The sequence below is a fragment of the Prinia subflava genome, chromosome 10 (assembly GCF_021018805.1).
Source record: "Prinia subflava isolate CZ2003 ecotype Zambia chromosome 10, Cam_Psub_1.2, whole genome shotgun sequence".
NCBI lineage: Eukaryota > Metazoa > Chordata > Aves > Passeriformes > Cisticolidae > Prinia > Prinia subflava.
The window spans coordinates 1,309,508-1,329,848 of NC_086256.1; the positions used below are offsets into that span (position 1 = coordinate 1,309,508).

General features: G+C 53.4%; 1 protein-coding gene across 3 annotated transcripts in view; it reads right to left on the reverse strand.

The window, feature by feature from the left end:
• PDE4B (phosphodiesterase 4B) overlaps nucleotides 1-20,341 on the reverse strand; it is a 177,037-nt gene that overhangs the window by 16,917 nt on the left and 139,779 nt on the right. The window contains exon 8 of one of the 3 annotated variants that reach the window (XM_063406891.1): nucleotides 11,671-11,783. In XM_063406891.1, the coding sequence (XP_063262961.1) occupies nucleotides 11,671-11,783 (113 nt within the window). Of the gene's footprint in view, nucleotides 1-7,083; nucleotides 7,339-8,882; nucleotides 9,091-11,670; nucleotides 11,784-20,341 lie in introns of those variants that run through there. The other 2 variants (XM_063406888.1, XM_063406889.1) reach the window with 2 other exon arrangements.

Consider the following 20,341-nt stretch of genomic DNA (forward strand, 5'->3'; position numbering starts at 1 on the left):
CGGTGGGAAAGTTCACTCCCAGCCCCGCTGCTGCTGCCCACACCAAACCTCGCTGCTCAGGCCTTCTCCCCACCTTTATTCCTTTGCTGGGCTCTGGTTCCTGACACAGAAATCCTCTCTGAGGAGCCCTGGGAGGGCGGTGACATTGGCACCAAGGGCATGGCAGCTCCTGGAGCCACCTGGCAGCAGCCCCGTCACCCCATCCTCACCAAATGTGCTGCATCTTTATGCAGAGGAGGAAAATTTGGCCTAATTTATGACAGATTTAGGAGCCCAACTGTGTTGGGGGGTCCAGGGTGACCTCACCACGACCTTCCAGGGCCTGAAGGGGCTCCAGGAGAGCTGGAGAGGGGCTGGGGACAAGGGATGGAGGGACAGGACACAGGGAATGGCTCCCACTGCCAGAGGGCAGGGCTGGATGGGAGACTGAGCAGGAATTGTTCCCTGGCAGGGTGGGCAGGGGCTGGGCTGGAATTCCCAGAGCAGCTGTGGCTGCCCCTGGATCCCTGGCTGTGCCCAAGGCCAGGCTGGACACTGGGGCCTGGGACATGGGATGAGATGGACTTCAAGGTCCCTCCCAACCCAAACCAATCTGGGATTTGATTACACGACCCCGATGGGAATTGGGAAAACCTCCCCGATGATTTAGTGTGGAAATTCCCACTTTCCTGGCTCTTTATGGATAGAAGAACTCTATTCCCCTCCTAAGGAGGGCCACGAAGGAGCAGCCACAGCCCTCACACCGACTCCAGTATGAATCCCGGTGTTATTCCAGTTCCCGTTCCCTCTGGAGCTTGGAGAGCTGTTCCTGCACATCACGGGGAGAATAAAGCCAGGAGTGGGGATCTGCTGCTGCTGGAACCCTTTGAAGTGGGCTCAGCCCAGCTGGGGCTCCCCGAGGCCAGGAGCCCTCATGCAGAGAGTCCTCTGCAGGAGCAGAGGGCGAGCTGAGATAAGGGACAGCTCTGGAGAGCTCTGCAGAGGCGCTCCTGCCCCAGTGCAGGATCTCTGCACATCCCCAGTGTTTATAAACCCTGCCCCAGTGCAGGATCTCTGCACATCCCCAGTGTTTATAAACCCTGCCCCAGTGCAGGATCTCTGCACATCCCCGGTGTTTATAAACCCTGCCCCAGTGCAGGATCTCTGCACATCCCCAGTGTTTATAAACCCTGCCCCAGTGCAGGATCTCTGCACATCCCCAGTGTTTATAAACCCTGCCCCAGTGCAGGATCTCTGCACATCCCCAGTGTTTATAAACCCTGCTCCCGCCCCAGTGCAGGATCTCTGCACATCCCCAGTGTTTATAAACCCTGCTCCTGCCCCAGTGCAGGATCTCTGCACATCCCCAGTGTTTATAAACCCTGCTCCAGTGCAGGATCTCTGCACATCCCCAGTGTTTATAAACCCTGCTCCAGTGCAGGATCTCTGCACATCCCCAGTGTTTATAAACCCTGCTCCCGCCCCACCCTGTGACGCACAGCCCCCGGCCCTCCTCCACATCCCCAGAACAAAAGCATTTCTGGGCCGAGGGTTGCTTTCGCTGAGGCAGCCGTGCTGAGTCCTCCTCGCTTAATTACGCGGGTAATTAGTGCAGGTCCGGAGGCGCAATCAAACCTCGGTGGGACTGCAGCTTTTTTCCTGGGATTGGGAAGAGCCGCCCCTCACCTGCCCGGGTGGAAATGAGTTACACACAGGAGGGAAATTACTCACCCAGCGATGGGGCTCGGACAGGGAATGTGGAATGCTTTGTCTGGGATGGGGATGCATGCGACACTCCGCTCCAGGTTTAAAAAAACGGGATTAATGCCACCCCACCGAAGGAGCATTTGCTATGCCCGGCCCTCTCTTCCTGACATCTCATTGCACCGAACCAAACTCCTGGATTCTGGAATTGTGGAGCATTTCTTCGAAAGTTTGGAAGTCAAGAGTTAAAATTCCTGGATCTGGAGCTGCAGTAACCCTGCTTATCTGTGTTTTCCTGCTGTTACATCACTTACAGAAAGGACCGTGGCAAACAAATTTGCAGCTGTCCTTGTTACTTCATAATTCCCATCGATTTTCCTTCCTAGGTACTCCATGGAGGATGATGGGAAGTGCATTTAATGCTTAAATAAATAAAAAAAAAACAAACCAAGAACCACGAGCCTGTTTCACACTAAACAGCACAAAAGGAGAAAGTTTTCAGCCATATTACAGTGCCTGGAGAGAAGTGGAATGGTTGCAGTCAACTATCAGTCATTAAAAAAATCAAATTTCTTTTGCAGCCCTTTCTAGTTCTTATTTCCTAAAACAATATCGCATTTAATGTGCTAGAAACTCTTTTTAATGAGATACAAAGTACTATTTGTTTTTTGGGGTTTTTTTTTTGTTTTCCCTTCAGCTGATTTTGGAAACCCAAAAGTAAACACAGGCTTATGAAATCTCCAATTTCACATCAAAGCAGCCTTGATTTATAGAGGCGTTCAAAGGAAGACTTTAAAGGAGCAACATCATGACCAACTTGTTGGCCTGATGTTATTAGAATAATTTAGAAATCCACAATGTAAATGTTGATAAATAAATAGCAGGTTGCCATAAATCAGCATGTGGCTGCTCATGAAAGCGAGAACATCTATCTGATGTAGACAGAACAATATTCAGATTTTCCCCCCCGTGAAGTTTAGCATTTCTGAGAGCAGCAGAACCTCCCTTGGGTGGGACGGGATTTACGCAACACGAGGCTTTAAAAAAGTGATGAATTGGAAGCTGGAGCGGAGCGTTTGCAGCACTGGGGCATTTCCAGCTCATTTCCAGCCAAATGAACTCGAAATATGCAAATTGCTCCGAATGCCGGAAAGGAAGAACTCCCTGCAGGAGCCTGCCCAAGGAAAGCGCCGGGATTTGTGCTGCTCCACAGCGAGCCCGGATTGCTCCACTCCCGAGAATTCCGGGTGTTACTCAGTGCTGAGGGAGGAAATCCCCCTCGGCGCCGCGGGGAAGGGCTCAGGTCATGGAGCACGCAGCTGTGATTCCCTGAAAATCCGTGTGTCATGCGTGGGCAAGGTGTGCCCGGCCGGGACGGGGCTGGCACCTGGAGAATCCCCGTGTGCCCTGCGGGGCTGGATCTGCTCCTGCCTGCTCCTGTGGGGCTGGAACCCGGAATGTCCAACACAACTGCCCTGGATCCCAGTCCTGGAGTGTCCAACACCAGTGCAATGGATCCCAACCCTGGAGTGTCCAACACCACTGCCCTGGATCCTGGAGTATCCAACACCACTGCCCTGGATCCTGGAGTGTCCAACACCAGTGCCCTGGATCCCAGTCCTGGAGTGTCCAACACCAGTGCAATGGATCCCAACCCTGGAGTATCCAACACCACTGCCCTGGATCCTGGAGTATCCAACACCACTGCCCTGGATCCCAACCCTGGAGTGTCCAACACCAGTGCAATGGATCCCAACCCTGGAGTGTCCAACACCAGTGCAATGGATCCCAACCCTGGAGTGTCCAACACCACTGCCCTGGAACCTGGAGTGTCCAACACCACTGCCCTGGATCCTGCAGTGTCCAACACCACTGCCCTGGATCCCAGTCCTGGAATATCCAACACCACTGCCCTGGAACCTGGAGTGTCCAACACCTCTGCCCTGGATCCCAGTCCTGAAGTGTCCAACACCACTGCCCTGGATCCCAACCCCGGAGTGTCCAACACCACTGCCCTGGATCCTGCAGTGTCCAACACCACTGCCCTGGATCCTGGAGTGTCCAACACCAGTGCAATGGATCCCAGTCCTGGAGTGTCCAACACCACTGCCCTGGATCCCAACCCTGGAGTGTCCAACACCTCTGCCCTGGATCCTGCAGTATCCAACACCACTGCCCTGGATCCTGGAGTGTCCAACACCAGTGCAATGGATCCCAACCCGTGGATCCCAGTCTTGCAGTGTCCACTGCCCATGGATCCTAATCCTGAAATATCCAACACCACTGCCCTGGATCCCAACCCTGGAGTGTCCAACACCACTGCCCTGGATCCTGGAACATCCAACACCACTGCCCATGGATTCCAGTATCCAACACTACTGCCCTGGATCCCAATCCATGGATCCCAATCCTGGAGTATCCAACACCATTGCTCACAGATTCCAGTCTCAATATTCCAACACCACTGGTCATGGATCCCTGTCTCCAACACCAAACCCTTGGGTTTGGTTTCCATTTGTCTGGAGTGATGTGAAATACCAGGACTGGCAGAGTTTAGGGTTTCAGAGAAGCCCACACTGGTTTGGGGTGGAAGGGACCTTGAAAACCACCTCGTTCCACCCCTTCCACCATCCCAGGCTGCTCCCAGCCCTGCCCAGCCTGGCCTTGGACAGTTATTTCTGGCTGTGTGATGGGACAAAGCACAGATTGTTGGTCTCCTTGGGTGGAAAAACCCCAGCAGGGAGGTTTGGCCCAGCCTGAAGCTTTGGGATCCTTTGAGGAAGCTCAGGTTGGTTTGTGCTCCATCCAAAATGCTTTTCCAATATCCCAATTCTTTTGGCAGCTGCATCTGGAGTCTGCAGCTCATCTGGCTGGGTTTTGTATGGATTTTCTCTCTCTCCCCCACTGAAAGGTGCATTTTACAACACAAATTGCACTGCTGGCAGGAAGGACCACACAAAAGGGACATCCCAGGCCGGGGATAACTCCCCAGCTCCGCTCCCAGAGCAGCACGGTCAGTGTCCACACCAATTTCTCACCCCAGCACTGCTTTTATTCTTCCCTCCAAGGAGAGGTGAGTGAATAAAAGCACAAAACGCCAAAACACTCGTCCTGCAATGTCCTTTTTAGAATTTTGCCAGCTGTAAGGATGTTGGATGTGCTGAGAGCAGAAGGGGAGTGCTGAGAGGCAGCAGCACGAAATGCAAACCTCCAGCAGCTCGACTGTTGACACGAAGCTGATTAAAGAAAGCCCTGACAACATCTGCGGCCCCGAGAGCAGAGAGTGCTGCAGGAGCTGCAGATCTCAGCCCCAAATCTTGTGTCAGTCACACCCTTGCAAACCACAGCCCCGGTGCCAGAGGAAGCCGAGCCACTGCGTCAGGAGAGCCCACAAACCCCAGAGCCTCCCCTGTGCTCACAGAGCCACCCCTGCTCCTCTGGGCAGCCAGGAGAAGTGGGAATTCGGGCTGGAATAACCTGGATTATATCCTCAATCAGAAAAAAACGCCCCCAAAACAACAACTAACAGAGCATTTGTCATTTAAGAAGAGAGCAATGCAATTAAACATGGGATTTTGTTAATCGTATGAAGCAGCAATTTAAATCTAATTTAAATTTGAATCAAGCTCTGCAGTCATCATTTAGGCAAATTCAGCTGGGGTTTTACCTGAGTAGGAGAACAGGCTTTGGAAAATTCAAATAAGTTTGTGCCCTGAGAAGACTTTTCCAAGATGCCCATGTTGGCAAAAAAAAAAAAAAACCAACAAAAAACTTTGAATCAACAGAAGTTTGTTTTCTTCAGCAAACACGGGATAAAGAGGGAGTCCTGGGACGAGGGCAGTGAAAATCCAGGGGAGAAGTTGGTGTAGCTCAGCATCCCCCCCAAAAACGTGGCAGCTGGTCCTGCCAAAATGAAAATGAGCCTAATGCAAGCATCAAACCCATAGAGAAGGCACTAATTAATGGAGATAAAATTAAATGAAAACTCCTTCTCACACAGAGATAGGCAAATGCTCCTCAGAATCCTTTTGCTGCCGTTGGGCCAGCTGTGCTAAGCCAGCAGCAAGGTGAGGCACTTCTGGTTTGTTTGCTTTAAGCCAGGTTTAATCGGGGGAATCTGTCCCTCTCAGAGCTCTGAGGGTCAATCTCCATCACAAACCTTCTCCACAACTTGTCCTGCCTTGGATAACTCAACGTCTTTCAATCCATTTCACTTCATGCAAATATTTGTTTCAGCCCCGTGCAACACAACTGGGGAGAAAAATGAGGAGTTTGGGGTCAGGCTGTTCACAGAATCACTCCGAACCAGGATGAGCATTAGGACTGCCCTGAAATCCTTCTCAGCTCCTTCATCCTACGTGATGCTGCTCCTCTGGGATGTCACCAGTATCCTTCACTCCTCAGAGGTCCCTGCTCCCCACATTTAGTCACTCTCCAGTGCTGCCCTCAGCTCCGTGATTCATTTTGAACCTGCCTTTGAGCTATTATTTATTTAAGCCCCACCCTGACGTGTTATAACGTAAAAGTCTGAGAATGCAGAACTTTTAAAACCCCATCACATCCCAGGAAAACCAGAATTGGTTAAAGGACATGCTGCAAGGTCCTGGGCACCGCTGTGGCCCTGAGGATGAGTGACAGCTCCCAAAAACGCTCCAGGGGAGAAGGATTTGAACCAAAATTCTACTGCCAAAGCCTCAATCTCTGCACCAGCAATGGCCAAGGGAGCCCCCTTGGATGGGCTTTCCCCACACATTTTCCACAACATCCCAGAAGATGGGAAAGCATCCAGCACCCCAAATCCCTTTGCTCGAGGAGGGTATTCCAGACGGTGACACTGCCCCCTAATCCTGTCCCCACACATCCCACAGCCAATGCTGCAGCTTCACAAGATTTCCATTTTTAAAATACCTGAAGCAGTTTAACCAAGATATCCGGACAGACAGCCCAGAGGGCTCGCAAGGACAAAATATTACATTATTAAATATGTATGGCCTCAATATTCCATCCTGCTTTTAGGGCATATTTGACACCCCCAGGATGATTTATTTGAGAGGGCAATAGGCACGGGAGGAGGAACGGGATGGGCTCAGAGACAGCCCCCCTGAAGTCCATTTACGATGGTGATCAGGCTGATACGCAGGAGCTGACGGGGACCGAGCTCCCCAAATCCCCGGGGGTTTCCAGCCTGGCTCAGAGCCAGCACCCACAGCTGTTCCCTCCCGCTCCAGCAGCTTTCTGTGGGACCTCCCGCTCACCCCTCTGGGACCCACTGCAAACCCGCAGCGCCGGATAACGCAGCGCCCTGTCCTCCATCCAGCACAAGGACATCCCCGACACGGACCGAACCCTCCGGGTATCACCGAACCGCGGGGAATAACCCCGGCCGGAGCCAGCTCCTACCTCCTGCAGCATGCCGGCGGCGCGGGGTCCTGCCCGGCCAGGGAATGGTTAAAGAGCGACGTCAAAGCGGCGCGGGGTGCGCGGCGCGCCCGGGGCGCTGCGGGAGCGGCCGGCGCTCCCCGCGCCTCCCCCGGCCCCGCCGCCGCTTCCCCGCCGCAAATCCCCGGGAATACCGGCGCTGTGCGGAGCTCAGTGATTCATCCCGCCTTGGAAAAACAGGAGACGTGGAAGTGTCTTTGTTCCGCCGGCTGCCGCAGCGAACAAACCTCTCTTTGTGCGGCGATTAAACAAAGGAAGTTCCAGCGCAGAGCCGGGGGGAGACTAAACAGCTCGGCACCGCTTAAGGGAAACATCACGTAGGAAGGGGACGGGGCCGGGGGCTGCCAGGCTGGCCCGAGGGAGGGGACGCTGTGCCCGGCACATCCACCGCTGGCACTTGGCCGCGACCTCCAGCGCGGCCCCGGCAGTTTACATTCGTGGCCAGATGTTTATTTAACCACCCTCTCCCGAAAGCGAGGTGCGGCCTCGCTCCGCTTTTCTGACCGAAATGCCCTTTGAAATGCGAGCGAAATGCAATCGGCTGTGTTTATCTTGCGGCTGGCCAGCGGGAGAGGAACACGGAGCGGTTGTGCTGCTGTCCCGGGCCGCTAGCTGGACAAGGCTCGAGTTATTCCAGCACTTGGAATAACAGAAACAGCTTTAAGAGCTGCAATAAGGGAGTTTAAGGATTTGCAAGGAAGAGTCCTCCAAGGAACAGTTTGGGTAGAGACAAGAGGGTTTGCAAAGTCGTGAAAGGACACCGCTCACACTCTGTCTATTTAAACTTCGAATATCCCCAGAGACCACAGATTCTGTTCTCTGGACTCCACGGGCTGCAGAAAGCTGTGAATTAGCCTGGTCTCGTTTAAGGAGAGGCCAAGGTGCTGCTCAGGCCCATGCAGGTGTCTCTGTTTGGGCTGCATCCCACATGGACAGGCAGCTCTGCAGAAACAATCCGTGCTCTCCAGCCCTCCCTTCTCTGATGTGATGGCCCCACAAAAACCTGGAGCTGCAAGGGCAGCATTCAGCTGGGAAAAAGACCTGCTCCCTCTTATGATGCAGGGGATGCACTGAGCACATCCTGCCCCAGATCCCAAATCAGGGACTAGAGCAGGTCCCATCTGCAGCAGAGTGAGGCTGAGGACAGCTGCCCAATGCCAGGACACAAAATTCCCCCTTCTTTATCATCACTGACTCACAAACCCCTCTGACACAGCAGCTCCCTGAGCTGCAAGCTGGACAGGGTGATAAATGCAGGAAAAATAGTGTACATATATATATAACAATAATGTAAATAAGTGTGGTTTGCTCCCTCAGGCAGCACCGAGTGCCTGCAGAGCTCCTTCCAGGTTGTTTCGGTGCAAAGCTGCAGGGCCCTATCAGCTCCCAGCAGAAGATGTTAGGAAATTCAGGGTTAGGAGAACAAACTCCCCTCACGGCAGCTGCAGACAGGTATTTTTGCAGGTTATTGTTTTTCTCTAACTTAGAAAGATGAGGGTGCACGGTTAGTTCTGCAGAGAGCCCGGGCTGGCTGCGCTGGGAATGCACCAGGACTCGCTGCCAGCATCGGAGGGAGCAGCGTTCCCTCTCTGCCGCTCTCCGCGGGATCCCTGCGGGTGGCACTGCAGGGTCCCTCGGCTCGCTGGCGGCAGCACAGCCCTCATCCCTCGCTCCTGCCGCCCTCAGCTCCCGAGGAATACGGGAATTCCTTAACTTCACGAGGAATACGGGAATTCCTTAGCTTCCCGAGGAATACGCACATGTTTTGAGCGCTGCCCTCCGAACCCCATCAGCTCCAAGCCCCGCTGCCGTCCCGCATGGCTCTTCCCCCTCCGCTGCCTCCGGGTTTTTTTTGCCGCAGCGCTCCCGAGAATCCCCGGCGCGCACGGATGCCGAGAGCCTCCTCTGCCTCTCTCAGCGCTGTTGTTGCAACTCTGGACTTTCTAAACTACGTCTGTCAGGAAGGAGACAGGAAATTCGAGTCACACTTGCAACAGCTGTGCCATGCCTACTATCAGGCTCAAATGACGTAGTTTGGCTTGGGTGGCGCGGGGCCAGGAACTGGCGAGAGCGGAGGTCAGGAAGATAGGTCAGTGTTTATTCTGCTGCTGCGCTTGGGAGCATGCCGAGCCGATTTGCTTTCTTCCTATCTAGACTGTTTCTCTTTCCGTTTTTTCTTTAATAACGCGCAGCCCAAGCATCCTGTTTTCAAAACATCTGCCGGCTTTGCTGTTTGCCGGTGACAAATGGAGCTGCCCCGAGCGGAGCTGGCGCTGGGATGCTCGGAGCGGGGAAGGGCGGCTGCAGCCTCCTCCTGAAGGTGCAGGGGAGACCCAGCCCTGCCAGCCCGCTCCGCGCATCGTCTGCCACCAAACCGCCCAAAATCACCCAAATCCCACAAACCATCAGGCGCCGAAGCGAAACTTTCCAACCCAAACCGTGATTTGTGACAGTATTTACAGCTCCAGGGCAAAGGCAGACGAGGTGTGAGGCCATTTTATGCTTCTCTTTCACAGCTGAAAACTGTGAAACTGGAAGCTGACCAAAAAAGCGCAGACATTTCAGAAACGGGTTATGAAAGAACAAAGTTTCAGGAAGCTTTTGCTCGAGCCAGCTGCAAGCCATCTGCACCCCGAGTAATCGCAACTTTAAAGTGCTACAAAAGCAATTTAGTTTCACCTTCACGAGGCCGGCTTTGTCACTCAGAAAAAACAAACCAAACCCGTAACCTCAAAGTGAAGGGTGTCGTGTTCACACTGGAGGTGCAGCCTGAACCTTCTCAACTTTTATCCAGGGTTCCCTCAACGCAAACTCAAACGAAAAAAAGAGTATTTCTTTCTTGAAAGCTCGGTCTATAAAACTTTTACTGCTTCCTTTGCCCCTGCACATCGTGGTAATCACTACCAGAAGAGGAAGCTGAAACAACTCGGGATTGCTTTGCTCAACTTTTTTCCATGCATTCAGTTTCTGATTCAGCATCTCTGATAGCAGTTATTTCCAATTAGGAAAAAGAAAAATAAAAACCAAACAACAACAACGTCGGGGTGGTGCAGAACTGGTTTAAAACCATCGCGATGGGGCAAGGACGTGGATGCGACGGGCACTGGGTGGGGAACCTGTGACAACCCCAGTGGGCACGGCGGGACTGGAAGCGCTGCTGGGAGTCCTGGAAGGGGCAGGAGCGGGCTGGGGGCTGCCAGGCTCTGCCCGGGCTCTGCCCGGGTTGTGCCAGGCTCTGCCGGGGTTGTGCCCGGGGCTGTGCCCGGGGATGTGCCGGGGCTCTGCCGGGGCTCTGCCAGGCTCTGTGCCGGGGCTGTGCCGGGGCTCTGCCGGGGCTCTGCCAGGCTCTATGCCGGGGTTGTGCCGGGGCTGTGCCGGGGCTGTGCCGAGGCTGTGCCGGGGTTGTGCCGGGGCTGTGCTGGGGCTCTGCCCGGGGCTCTGCCCGGGGCTCTGCCCGGAGCTCTGCCCGGCTCCGCTGCAGCCGCGGGCAGCGGGCGGGGAGGCGGCCGGGCCCCGGGGCGGGGAGAGCCGCGAGGAACAGGCAGGCGCCGGGAGGTGCTGGAGCCCAGCTGCGCTCAGGCGGGCTGGAGCCTCAACTCCCCAAAGTTGCACACAGGCGCTCAGAACTCGCGTTTCGCTCTCTGCTGCCTGTCAGGATACTCCCGGCACTCCGCTTTCCTCCTGCTTCCCTGACTTTAAACGCCACGGAGTTTTCTTGCTTTATTTCAGCGCTTTATCCTGTGCAGAGAAACTCACAACTCCCCTTTCGCTGCCACGGAAAGCTCCGCAGAGCAGCAGCCCCCGGAGCCGATTCCCTGTCACCATCCCTGCCTGCCCGCCCTCCCCATGTGCTGCCAAGCGCTGCCAGCCCCGCGCACTAAAAAATAAATTAAAGCGTCACTGAAAGCCAAAACAGCCGTAAAATACCGGACCCACAATGTTTACAGTTCGCCGTTATTATTATTAAGCAATGAAGTTAATTGACTTCTGGCGTGATGATTTGCTACAGGCGGGCGTTTGCACAGTGTTCCTGCTCGTATCGGCTCCAAGGGACCGGCGCTAATTGAAACCTCTTTAATTTTCGGAAATGAGCCTGTGGCAGCGATCGGGCTCTCCACGATACCCCGGATCGCGCTCCCCACTCCATCCCGGATCGCTCTCCCCACTCCATCCCGGATCACTCTCCCCACTCCATCCCGGATCACTCTCCCCGCTCCATCCCGGATCGCTCTCCCCGCTCCATCCCGGATCACTCTCCCCGCTCCATCCCGGATCGCTCTCCCCGCTCCATCCCGGATCGCTCTCCCCGCTCCATCCCGGATCGCTCTCCCGTCTCCATCCCCATCACTCTCCCCGTGCCACCCGCCGCGAGTTCTCCCCGGACGCGTCTCCGCGGGGAAACCCGCAGCCCCTTCACCGCAACTAACTTGGGGCTGCTGTCCTGGACAGGCGTGAGGATGAGCCGGGACCAGGCTCAGAGCCCCGCGCCTCTCTCCCGCATCCCCCTCTCCATCCCCGTCCCGCATCCCGCTCCGCACGCGGGCTCACCTTGTTGGATGCCATCTCGCTGACGGAGCGGTAGGTTTGGATGGTCTCCAGCTGATCCAGGCACCAGTCGAGCTCCTCCAGCGTCTCCATGGCCAGCTTCTGGTAGGGCTCCTCTGCGAAGAGGCACACGGACATGTAGTCGGGCTGGCGCTGCGGCCGCCTCTCCATGGCGGGGCCGCCCGAGCCGCCGCCAGCGCCGCCGGAGGTGCCGCTCCGCTCCCTCATCACGCGGCCGCCGCTGCGCTGCCCCGGCCGCCGCCAGCGAGTCCCCGCCCGCCGCCGGCCCCGGCCCGGCCCGCCCCGGCCCGCCCCGGCCCTGCCCCCGCCGCTCGGGGCGAACCGAGCGCCCCCCGGGCAGGGCAGGGCCGGGCTGCGGCTCGGGGAGCGTCATCGCGGCCCCCCGCCCCGGCTGCTGCGGGGATCGGCCTCCCCCGCCGCTGGCGGCATGATGCTCCTGCTCCTGCGCCAGCCCCGCTTCTCGCAGGAGCCAGAGCCTGCTCCCCATTAGCCCTGAACCCCAACAGCTCTGAACTCCAACAGCTCTGAACTCCAACAGCCCTGAACCCCAACAATTCTGAACCCCAACAGCTCTGAACCCAAACAGCCCTGAACCCAAACAGTTCTGAACCCAAACACCTCTGAACCCCAACAGCCCTGAACCCAAACAGTTCTGAACCCCAACAGTTCTGAACCCCAACAGCCCTGAACCCAAACAGTTCTGAACCCCAACAGTTCTGAACCCCAACAGCTCTGAACTCCAACAGTTCTGAACCCCAACAGCCCTGAACCCCAACAGTTCTCCCCATCAGCCCTGTTCCCCAAGAGTTCTGCTCCTCATATCCACCAGCTCTGCTCCCCAATCCCTCCAGCCCTGCTCCTTAATCCTACCAAGCCCCACTGCCCACCAGCTCTGCCTCCCAGCCCTGCCTGGTCCCATTCCAGCAGCCCTGGTCCCAACTCCTGACCCTGCTCCCCACTCCTGGCCCTGCTCCCCACTCCTGGCCCTGCTCCCTGTCACTCCTGGCTCCCCAGCTGTGCTGGCTTTGTCCCCACACCCCAGTGCCCCCCAGCAGGCCCTGCACCCCAAACCCACCATCCCTGCTCCCTGCTCCCACCGAGCTCAGCTCCCTGGCCCTGCCAGCAGCTCCCCGGCAGCTCTGGGGTAAAAGTTAAGGTTTCCACAAGCGGATACGGTGAATCATAAAATCTCCCCATGAATGTAACTGCTTCTCATAATCCCGGTGACATATGCTCATCCCATAAATCTGTCAGAGCTAATGGATTCAGCAGTTCTAGTGGCAGGTACCAGTGACATCACAGGGCAGGATTGCTCAGACACACTCAGGAGCTGAGCTGGAGCTGCAGAGCTGCCCTCCCTGCCTCGTGTCCTCGTGTCCCTCGTGTCCCTCGTGCCCCAGTGTCCCCAGGGGAAGGAGCTGCACCCTGTGCTGGTGGCTCTTCCTCTCTGTCATTCACCACATCAATAAAGCAGCACTGGATAAGGATCTTCCATTAAACGATTGAGAGTAAACAGACAATAAACCCTGCCAAAGGTAATTCAGCAATAAACCTGGCACAGACACATTGGAAAGATTTGGTGAATCCAAATCTTGGTGGCACTGGAAGTTAATGGGATTTTTTACTGTGCTCACAGAGCTCCGAACATTGAAAGTTCTCTCATTCCTGCATAATCAAAAAGCAGGTAAAAATAGCAAAGATCACACAAAGCTCAAGTGTATTTTCTTTTCTACCGTGAATATTCCCTCTCAACTATTCTATCATGTAAATTAATTGATGCAGAAGTGCTCAAATCACTTGTTGCAGAAAATGTTGGGATTGATAAAACCAGCACAGGTGAAATAAATTGAGGAACAGCTAAAATCCCATCTCAGCCAGACTAAACCCACATGTTTAAATCACACCCTGTGCTCTTGTCCTGCGTTCTCCTGCCCTGAGACTCCTCAGGAAGCACAGCCACAGCATGTGTGCATTCCTGGAGGAGGAGAAGGAACAGGTTCACACAGCCTCTGACACCAGCCCCTAATTTTAGCCTTTTGGGGGATTTCCAGCCTTGGCCAGGTCTGCAGGACCCGCTGCCACTGTCACTTCACTTCCAATCTTCACCTCGGGAAGAGCCATCAGGACCAAGAACAGAAATCTCTTGATACTGAAGGACTCACATTCCTCACAGCTGATATTCAGGATATTCCTTTGCTCTGTAATCTGAGTTTTATGTAATAAAAGGAGATAAAAAAAAACCCAAACAAGCAAAGCTATTACATATTAAAGATATCGAGATGAATTAGGAAACTTGAGGGCTTAGAGGGTTTGGCTGTAAGTATTTTATATTTATTTTTGGGTTTCAGAAGATGAGCTAAATAAAGAGTGAATATTTTACACATTCACAGTGTTCTCAGGAATTTTTAGCAGGGTGCATCAGGACCCTCCTTCCCTCGGTTTCTGCCTCCCCGCTGCATTCCCGGGAGGTTTCCTGAGGGAATCCTGGGAGCAGCGGGGATCCCTCCGTGGTTTACTCATGTCAAACACGAGCACTGTCACTTGCCTAAACCTTTGCACCAAAACCATTGAGAGCCCAAAGTATTCACGATCTAAACTGGGATATTTGGAAAATGGACACTTAAGGTACCTCAAGTCATTTCAATAGCAAAGACACGATAAAGTGAGGGCAAACAGCTCTTGCTAAGGATCATTTTAGGGGGAAACAGTGAATTCTGCTGCTGTCCCAGTGCAGAAGGAGATTTTCAAAAGCACCATTCACATTTTCTTTCAGAATTTGCTTTTTTCCTGATACTGGCCAGCCTGCCCAGAGCCCCCTCAGGTCCTGGCACCCAGCGAGATGCAGCACCTGCACTCCTGTGCAGCTCTTTGGGGTTTGACTCATCTCAACCTTTCTCACTCATTTTCTCAAGCGTGCTGCCTGGTGAAACGCTGCCTGCTGGGCGTGTGGAGCCCTCCAGCTCCTCCTGCCTGCCCTCCATGGTCCCCGGGCAGTCATTTCTGAACGTGCTGCCGAGCTGGGCTCCCCGTGCTGGGGCAGAGGGAACGCCACAGACACCACATTCCTGCTCAGTTCACAGAATCACACACCAGAGCCGCTGGCCTTGCCCACAGCAGGAAGAGAGCCCAGCTCAACTCTTCTTAGAAACTGAAAAGTGTCCCCAAAGCCACCGAGTGACGCAGTCTGAGCCCATCACCCGGAAACCCCAGCTCTTATCAAACCAGCCCTCCTTGGCTGTGTGCAACTGCACCAACTCTCTCTGATGAACATGGGGCTATTGACAAGTGAATTGTGAGAGCAGAGGCTACAGTCCCACTCCTGAAGCTAAATTTGCTTTTAAAACCAGCATGTGAAATTAAAATATATGCTCCAAGTCCCCCGTGAAATATTTTCAGATCCACAACTACCCCAGAATAACAGCCAGATATAGAATCCATTAGGAGCTGCTCTTCTACCAATCCAAAAACTTTGTGTGGGAATGATCTTAAAATAACAAATATTTTCTGCCTTTCTTCATATTTAATATTCATGGGTACCAGAGAATGGGTTGGGTTGGAAGGGACCTTAAATCCCATCCAGTTCCACCCACAGGCAGGGACACCTTCCACTGCTCCAAACCCATCCAACCTGGCCTTGGACACTTCCAAGGATCCAGAGGCAGCCACAGCTTCTCTGGGAAATCCATTCCAGGGCCTGCCCACCCTCGCAGGGAACAGTTCCTGCCCAATATCCCATCTAATTCCATTCTCTAATGGAAATCTCTAATTCCACCCATCTAACTCTGGCAGTGGAAGCCATTCCCTGTGTCCTGTCCCTCCACGCCTTGTCCCAAGTCCCTCTGCAGCTCTTGGAGCCACTTCAGGCCCTGCCAGGGGCTCTTGAGAGGTTTCTCCTGTCCAGGCTGGCCACCCCCAGCTCTCCCAGCCTGGCTCCAGAGCAGAGGACAGGGCTGAAGTGCCCTGGGATTCTCTCCCTGAGCGCTATCTGCTGTTGCTACAGCGACTCCCACAAACAGTAAACACAAGTTTAGATGCTCCATGAGTTGTTCTTTCCCTGAACCCAACGTGAGCATCCCACTGACATCAGCAGAGCAACTCCCCCTGCCAGAAAAGCTCCCAAACCCAGGCTGGTGGCTGACTTCCATCACCTTCCTGGTACAGCCCAGGCACATGGGCACTTCCAGAAACACTCCTGCCATTTCGGGAGCTGGGCTCCTGGAACACTTCAGGACGCATCTTCAGCCCTCTCACATTTCAGTGTCTATCTGGGGGTTGCATAAGCCAAACCCGTAAATTGCAGCAGTGCTTTGGTCGTGTTTGCACGGGTGAAGTCATTGCTGACACAGAATAGGGAAGTGAGGAACCAGAGGAGTTTCGGTTTTTCAATCCTGCCCGGTGTTTGCGCAGGAGGGCTGGTGCTGGTGGCACTCAGCAGGAGCTGAGGTGACATTTCCTCAGTGACCTGCTGCCAGTCCCTCCTGATGCCTTGGGCAGGCTGAGCTGGAACAGAGACTGGACAGAGCTAAGGAATAAAGCACAGATTTACTGAAAGGCCTCCAGGATCCACCTTGGGCAGGAGAAGAGCCTGACCAGGGCTACACCCAAGATGGACCCAAAATGGTCACAAAATGGACACAAAATGGACACAAAATGGACACAAAATGGGCACAAAATGGCTGGCCAGTCATGAGATCTCACACTTTTATAAGTTTTGGTCCATTTGCTTATTGGGGTTTAATTGTCCAATTCCAGCTGCAGGCTGTGAGGTCCCATCCTTCTTGTTCTCCCTCTAGCCACCCTTGTTTGTGCTTTTGGGCTGAAAGTTGTCCTTGGAGTGCAGCAGGGAAAGGATTTGTTTTGTGTCCCTGCTGTGTCCAGAGCAGAGTGACCCTGAGTGTGAGCTCAGAGCTGATCCCTGGCAGACTGGGCAGAGTCTGAAAATACAAAAGCTCAAACTTAAGGCATCACTCTGAGGACAGAGGCAGCCCTCGCCTCGTGTTTCTCCGCTGCAATCTCCTGACTTGCAGCTCCTTTCCAGTGCTGGGATTTTGCAACAACTGCATTTTTGGTCGGTTTTGCCATCTGTTCCTTTTCCAGCTCTGTAAGGTGACGGAACACACGGACCCTCTCACTGCAGAAGTGATTTAGCAGCCCCTTTTTAGAGGCTTTTTCCCACTTACTGACATTTCTGCACTCTCTTTTTCTCACACAACTGTTTAGGTTGGAAAATCCCTCTCAGACCATCTCAGACAATCCAGCACAACCATGCCCAGCACTGCCAAGGTCAAGGCCACTGCTGCCCCATGTGCCCAAGTGCCACATCCACTTTTAAATCTTGCCAGGGACAGGGACTCGCCACTGCCCTGGGCAGCTGTGCCAGGGCTGGAGAGCCCTTTCCAGAAGGAATTTTCTCAAATATCCAATCTAAACGTCCCCTGACCCAGCCTGAGGCCGTTCCCTCTCCTCCTGTCCCTGTTCCTGGGAGCAGATCCCAAATCCCCCCGGCTGTCCCCTCTTGTCAGGAGCTGTGCAGAGCCACAAGGTCCCCCTGAGCCTCCTTTTCTCCAGGCTGAGCCCCTTTCCCTTTCCCTCAGCTGCTCCAGCCCATTCCCAGCTCCTTTCCCTTCCCTGGACACACTCCAGGCCCTCAATGTCCTTCATGTCATGATGGGCCCAAAAGTGACCCCAGGATTTGAGGTGTGGCCTCACCAGTGCTGGGTACAGAGGGAAAAGGGAGAGCTGCTCACCAATATGGACTTGAGGGGTTTTTTTATTCTTGAACACTTGGAAAGTGAAAGGTTTTGGGGAACATTCTCCTTTCTGGGAGTAGCTCAGTGTAAGGACAAGCACACGCTCCATCAGGAGGCTCCTGAAGTGTCACGGATGGGAAGGGGGCGAATGGGACAAACTCACCCTTGGCTCCCCCCAAATCCCTTCTGTGCCATCTTCTCCCAGCACAGCTCCAGCCCCTCGGTGCCTGCAGGGACCTGAGCACGAGGCCAGCATTATCTGCAGCTGCAGGGTTCCTCTCTTAACCCACAAACTGTCCCCATCATGTCCCCAAGTGCCACAGCAAGGCAGGGGGGTGGGCAGAGAGTCCCCAGCCGGCAGGAGGGATCGGTGGCTTTGCCCTTGACTGACGCAGGAGATGAACCGAGCTAGGAAACGTTTTGAAATGAGATCCAAATGCCAAAATTTCAAGTGGGGTTTATTTTCTCTCTCCTGATTCCCTCATGATTCCCTCTTGTCACCCAGTCCTGATAAATAAAAGCATTAGGACTTCTTCTGGAGGGAAGTGCAAAGGCCATAAGGCCACAAGAGTTTTAGGGCCAAAGCAGCACATCCCAACCAGGTGAATTAATGAACTTGGGGAGCAGTTGAAGTTCCCTTTCCAGCTGCCAAAAACTCAGCTTTCCATAATGCAGGAGGAATATTCCCAGTGGGATTGAGTTGTGAGCAGATTGTCCAGTCTGGTGGACAAGAAATGTTGAAGACAAATATTTGCCAGTATCTTTTCAAACTCGGCTCTCCTTAACTGCTAAAGATCAAATTGTGGGCTCACTGTACTGGTAAAAGTCTTCATTTCTGCTTCTGCAAGGAAAAAGAAGAATTCCTTCTACTGGATCACAACTTTCCTTGTAAGCCTTGGACATGTGGAGTTTAAGACTTAAAAAAACCCCGACCCTGATAGACTCTGCCAAAAATCCCAAGAGAAACTTTCACATGGAAGGTTAAAAGCAGCTTCCAGCAGCTCTCCCAACTCAGTCTATCCATCCTATTCCACATGTTTACAGTGCCATAAGACATCTTCTGAGTTATTTACTCCTCATTGCATCCTGGCTGCAATAAATGGGGACTATTTATAAAGTTCTTCAGTGTTTGGGGCTGTCCTTCCAAGCTCAAGCTCCAGCTGCCTTGGAAGCAACAACAGCTGGGACTCGAGGTCACCAAAGTCATTTTCCAGTGATTCCAATGGATTTAATAAAATATTATCACTCTATCTAAACCTTGCCTCAGGTTTAGACTCAGGATAAAATCTGTTCCTCTAAAAGGAAAATGAATAAGAGCAGTTGCCCCCTTTTGCCTGGGAAAGGTTTTGGTGCTGGATTTATTCCTCAATCCAGTGTCTACAATGTGGCAGTGTTGGACAAGCTGATAAAATTCAGCAGAACCTAGAGCAGACAAACACTCATAAACCCCCAAAGATTAAAATCCAAGGGTTACAGAGGAAAATGTTCCCTTCCCTCCAGCAGTGACAGGGAAGAGGTGAAGAGGGAGCAGATTTGGGAACCTGAGCTGCACCACGGCTCGTGGGCGAGATGAGGATTCTGGAGTCCTCGTGTACGTGTATGGGAAGGTGGGAATGTTTATCCTGGAGCATGAAAACTCTGCTTTAGGAAACATCTGACAGCACAGTCCCAGACTCCCTACTGGAAAATCCATTAAGGATACAATTTTAAAATGCCCCTGATTCCCAGGTGAAGCCATAGGACACAAGCCCAGAGTTTGCATTCATCAGAGGACCTTCCTTGAAGCAGCCCACTGTTAATTATTCTCTATTTATTACAGATTATCCTAATTGTTGTCATTATTGCAGATGACACAAAAGATTTGCAAGAGCAGGCAGATGCTGGAGCAGATCATGTGAATGGCAGATGATTGTTTGGGAGCTGGTAGAGCTCATTAATGTCACTGAAGGCCTCATTTGCATTCCTCACTCCTTGGCTGCTCGTGACTAAGAGCTCGTGTGGGGGGAAGGTGGGAGAGTCCATCCCAACTGAGCCAGCAGCTGATCCCACCTGGGCTGAGCTGGGAACGGCAGGATCTGAACTCCTGGGGCAGGAGAGAGGGCAGGGAAAGGGAGGAGATGGAAGAGGGGGAACAGAAAGGGAAGGAGAAAGAAGAAAAGAGAAAGAAAGAGAAAGAAGGAGAAAGAAAGAGAAAGAAAGAGGAAGGAGGAGATGAAGAAGAGATGGGAGAAGGGGAAGGAGAAGGAGAAGAGAAGGAGAAGGAGAAGGAGAAGGAGAAGGAGAAGGAGAAGGAGAAGGAGAAGGAGAAGGAGAAGGAGAAGGAGAAGGAGAAGGAGAAGGAGAAGGAGAAGGAGAAGGAGAAGGAGAAGGAGAAGGAGAAGGAGAAGGAGAAGGAGAAGGAGAAGGAGAAGGAGAAGGAGAAGGAGAAGGAGAAGGAGAAGGAGAAGGAGAAGGAGAAGGAGAAGGAGAAGGAGGGTGCTCAGAGTGGTTTACCAAGGTACACCCACCTGGCCATGGCTCAGATAAAAGCCCCACAGACCCAGATGACAAAAGGCCCTCCCGTTCCCCAAAAGAAAATGGTTCTTTCACCTCCCCAACACAAGGTTCATTAGCAGGAATATCAGCCCACATTAATTACTAGCCAGTGTCAGAAAATGGCTATTTCACCTCCATAACATGAGGTTCATTAGCAGGAATATTGCCCCACGTTAGTTAATTACTACCAGTGCCTAGCATCACTCTCAAACCCCGGAGCACGTTGAGTAAAACAGGTTTATCAACAAAGGACATGCCAGAACTTGATGGAAAAGGGCCTTGTGCAGGCTGGGAGCCGTTCACCCTTTGCCTTCCCTAATGGAGCTGTGGTTGCTCACGGATCGTGTGGACATGTTTACATATTTATC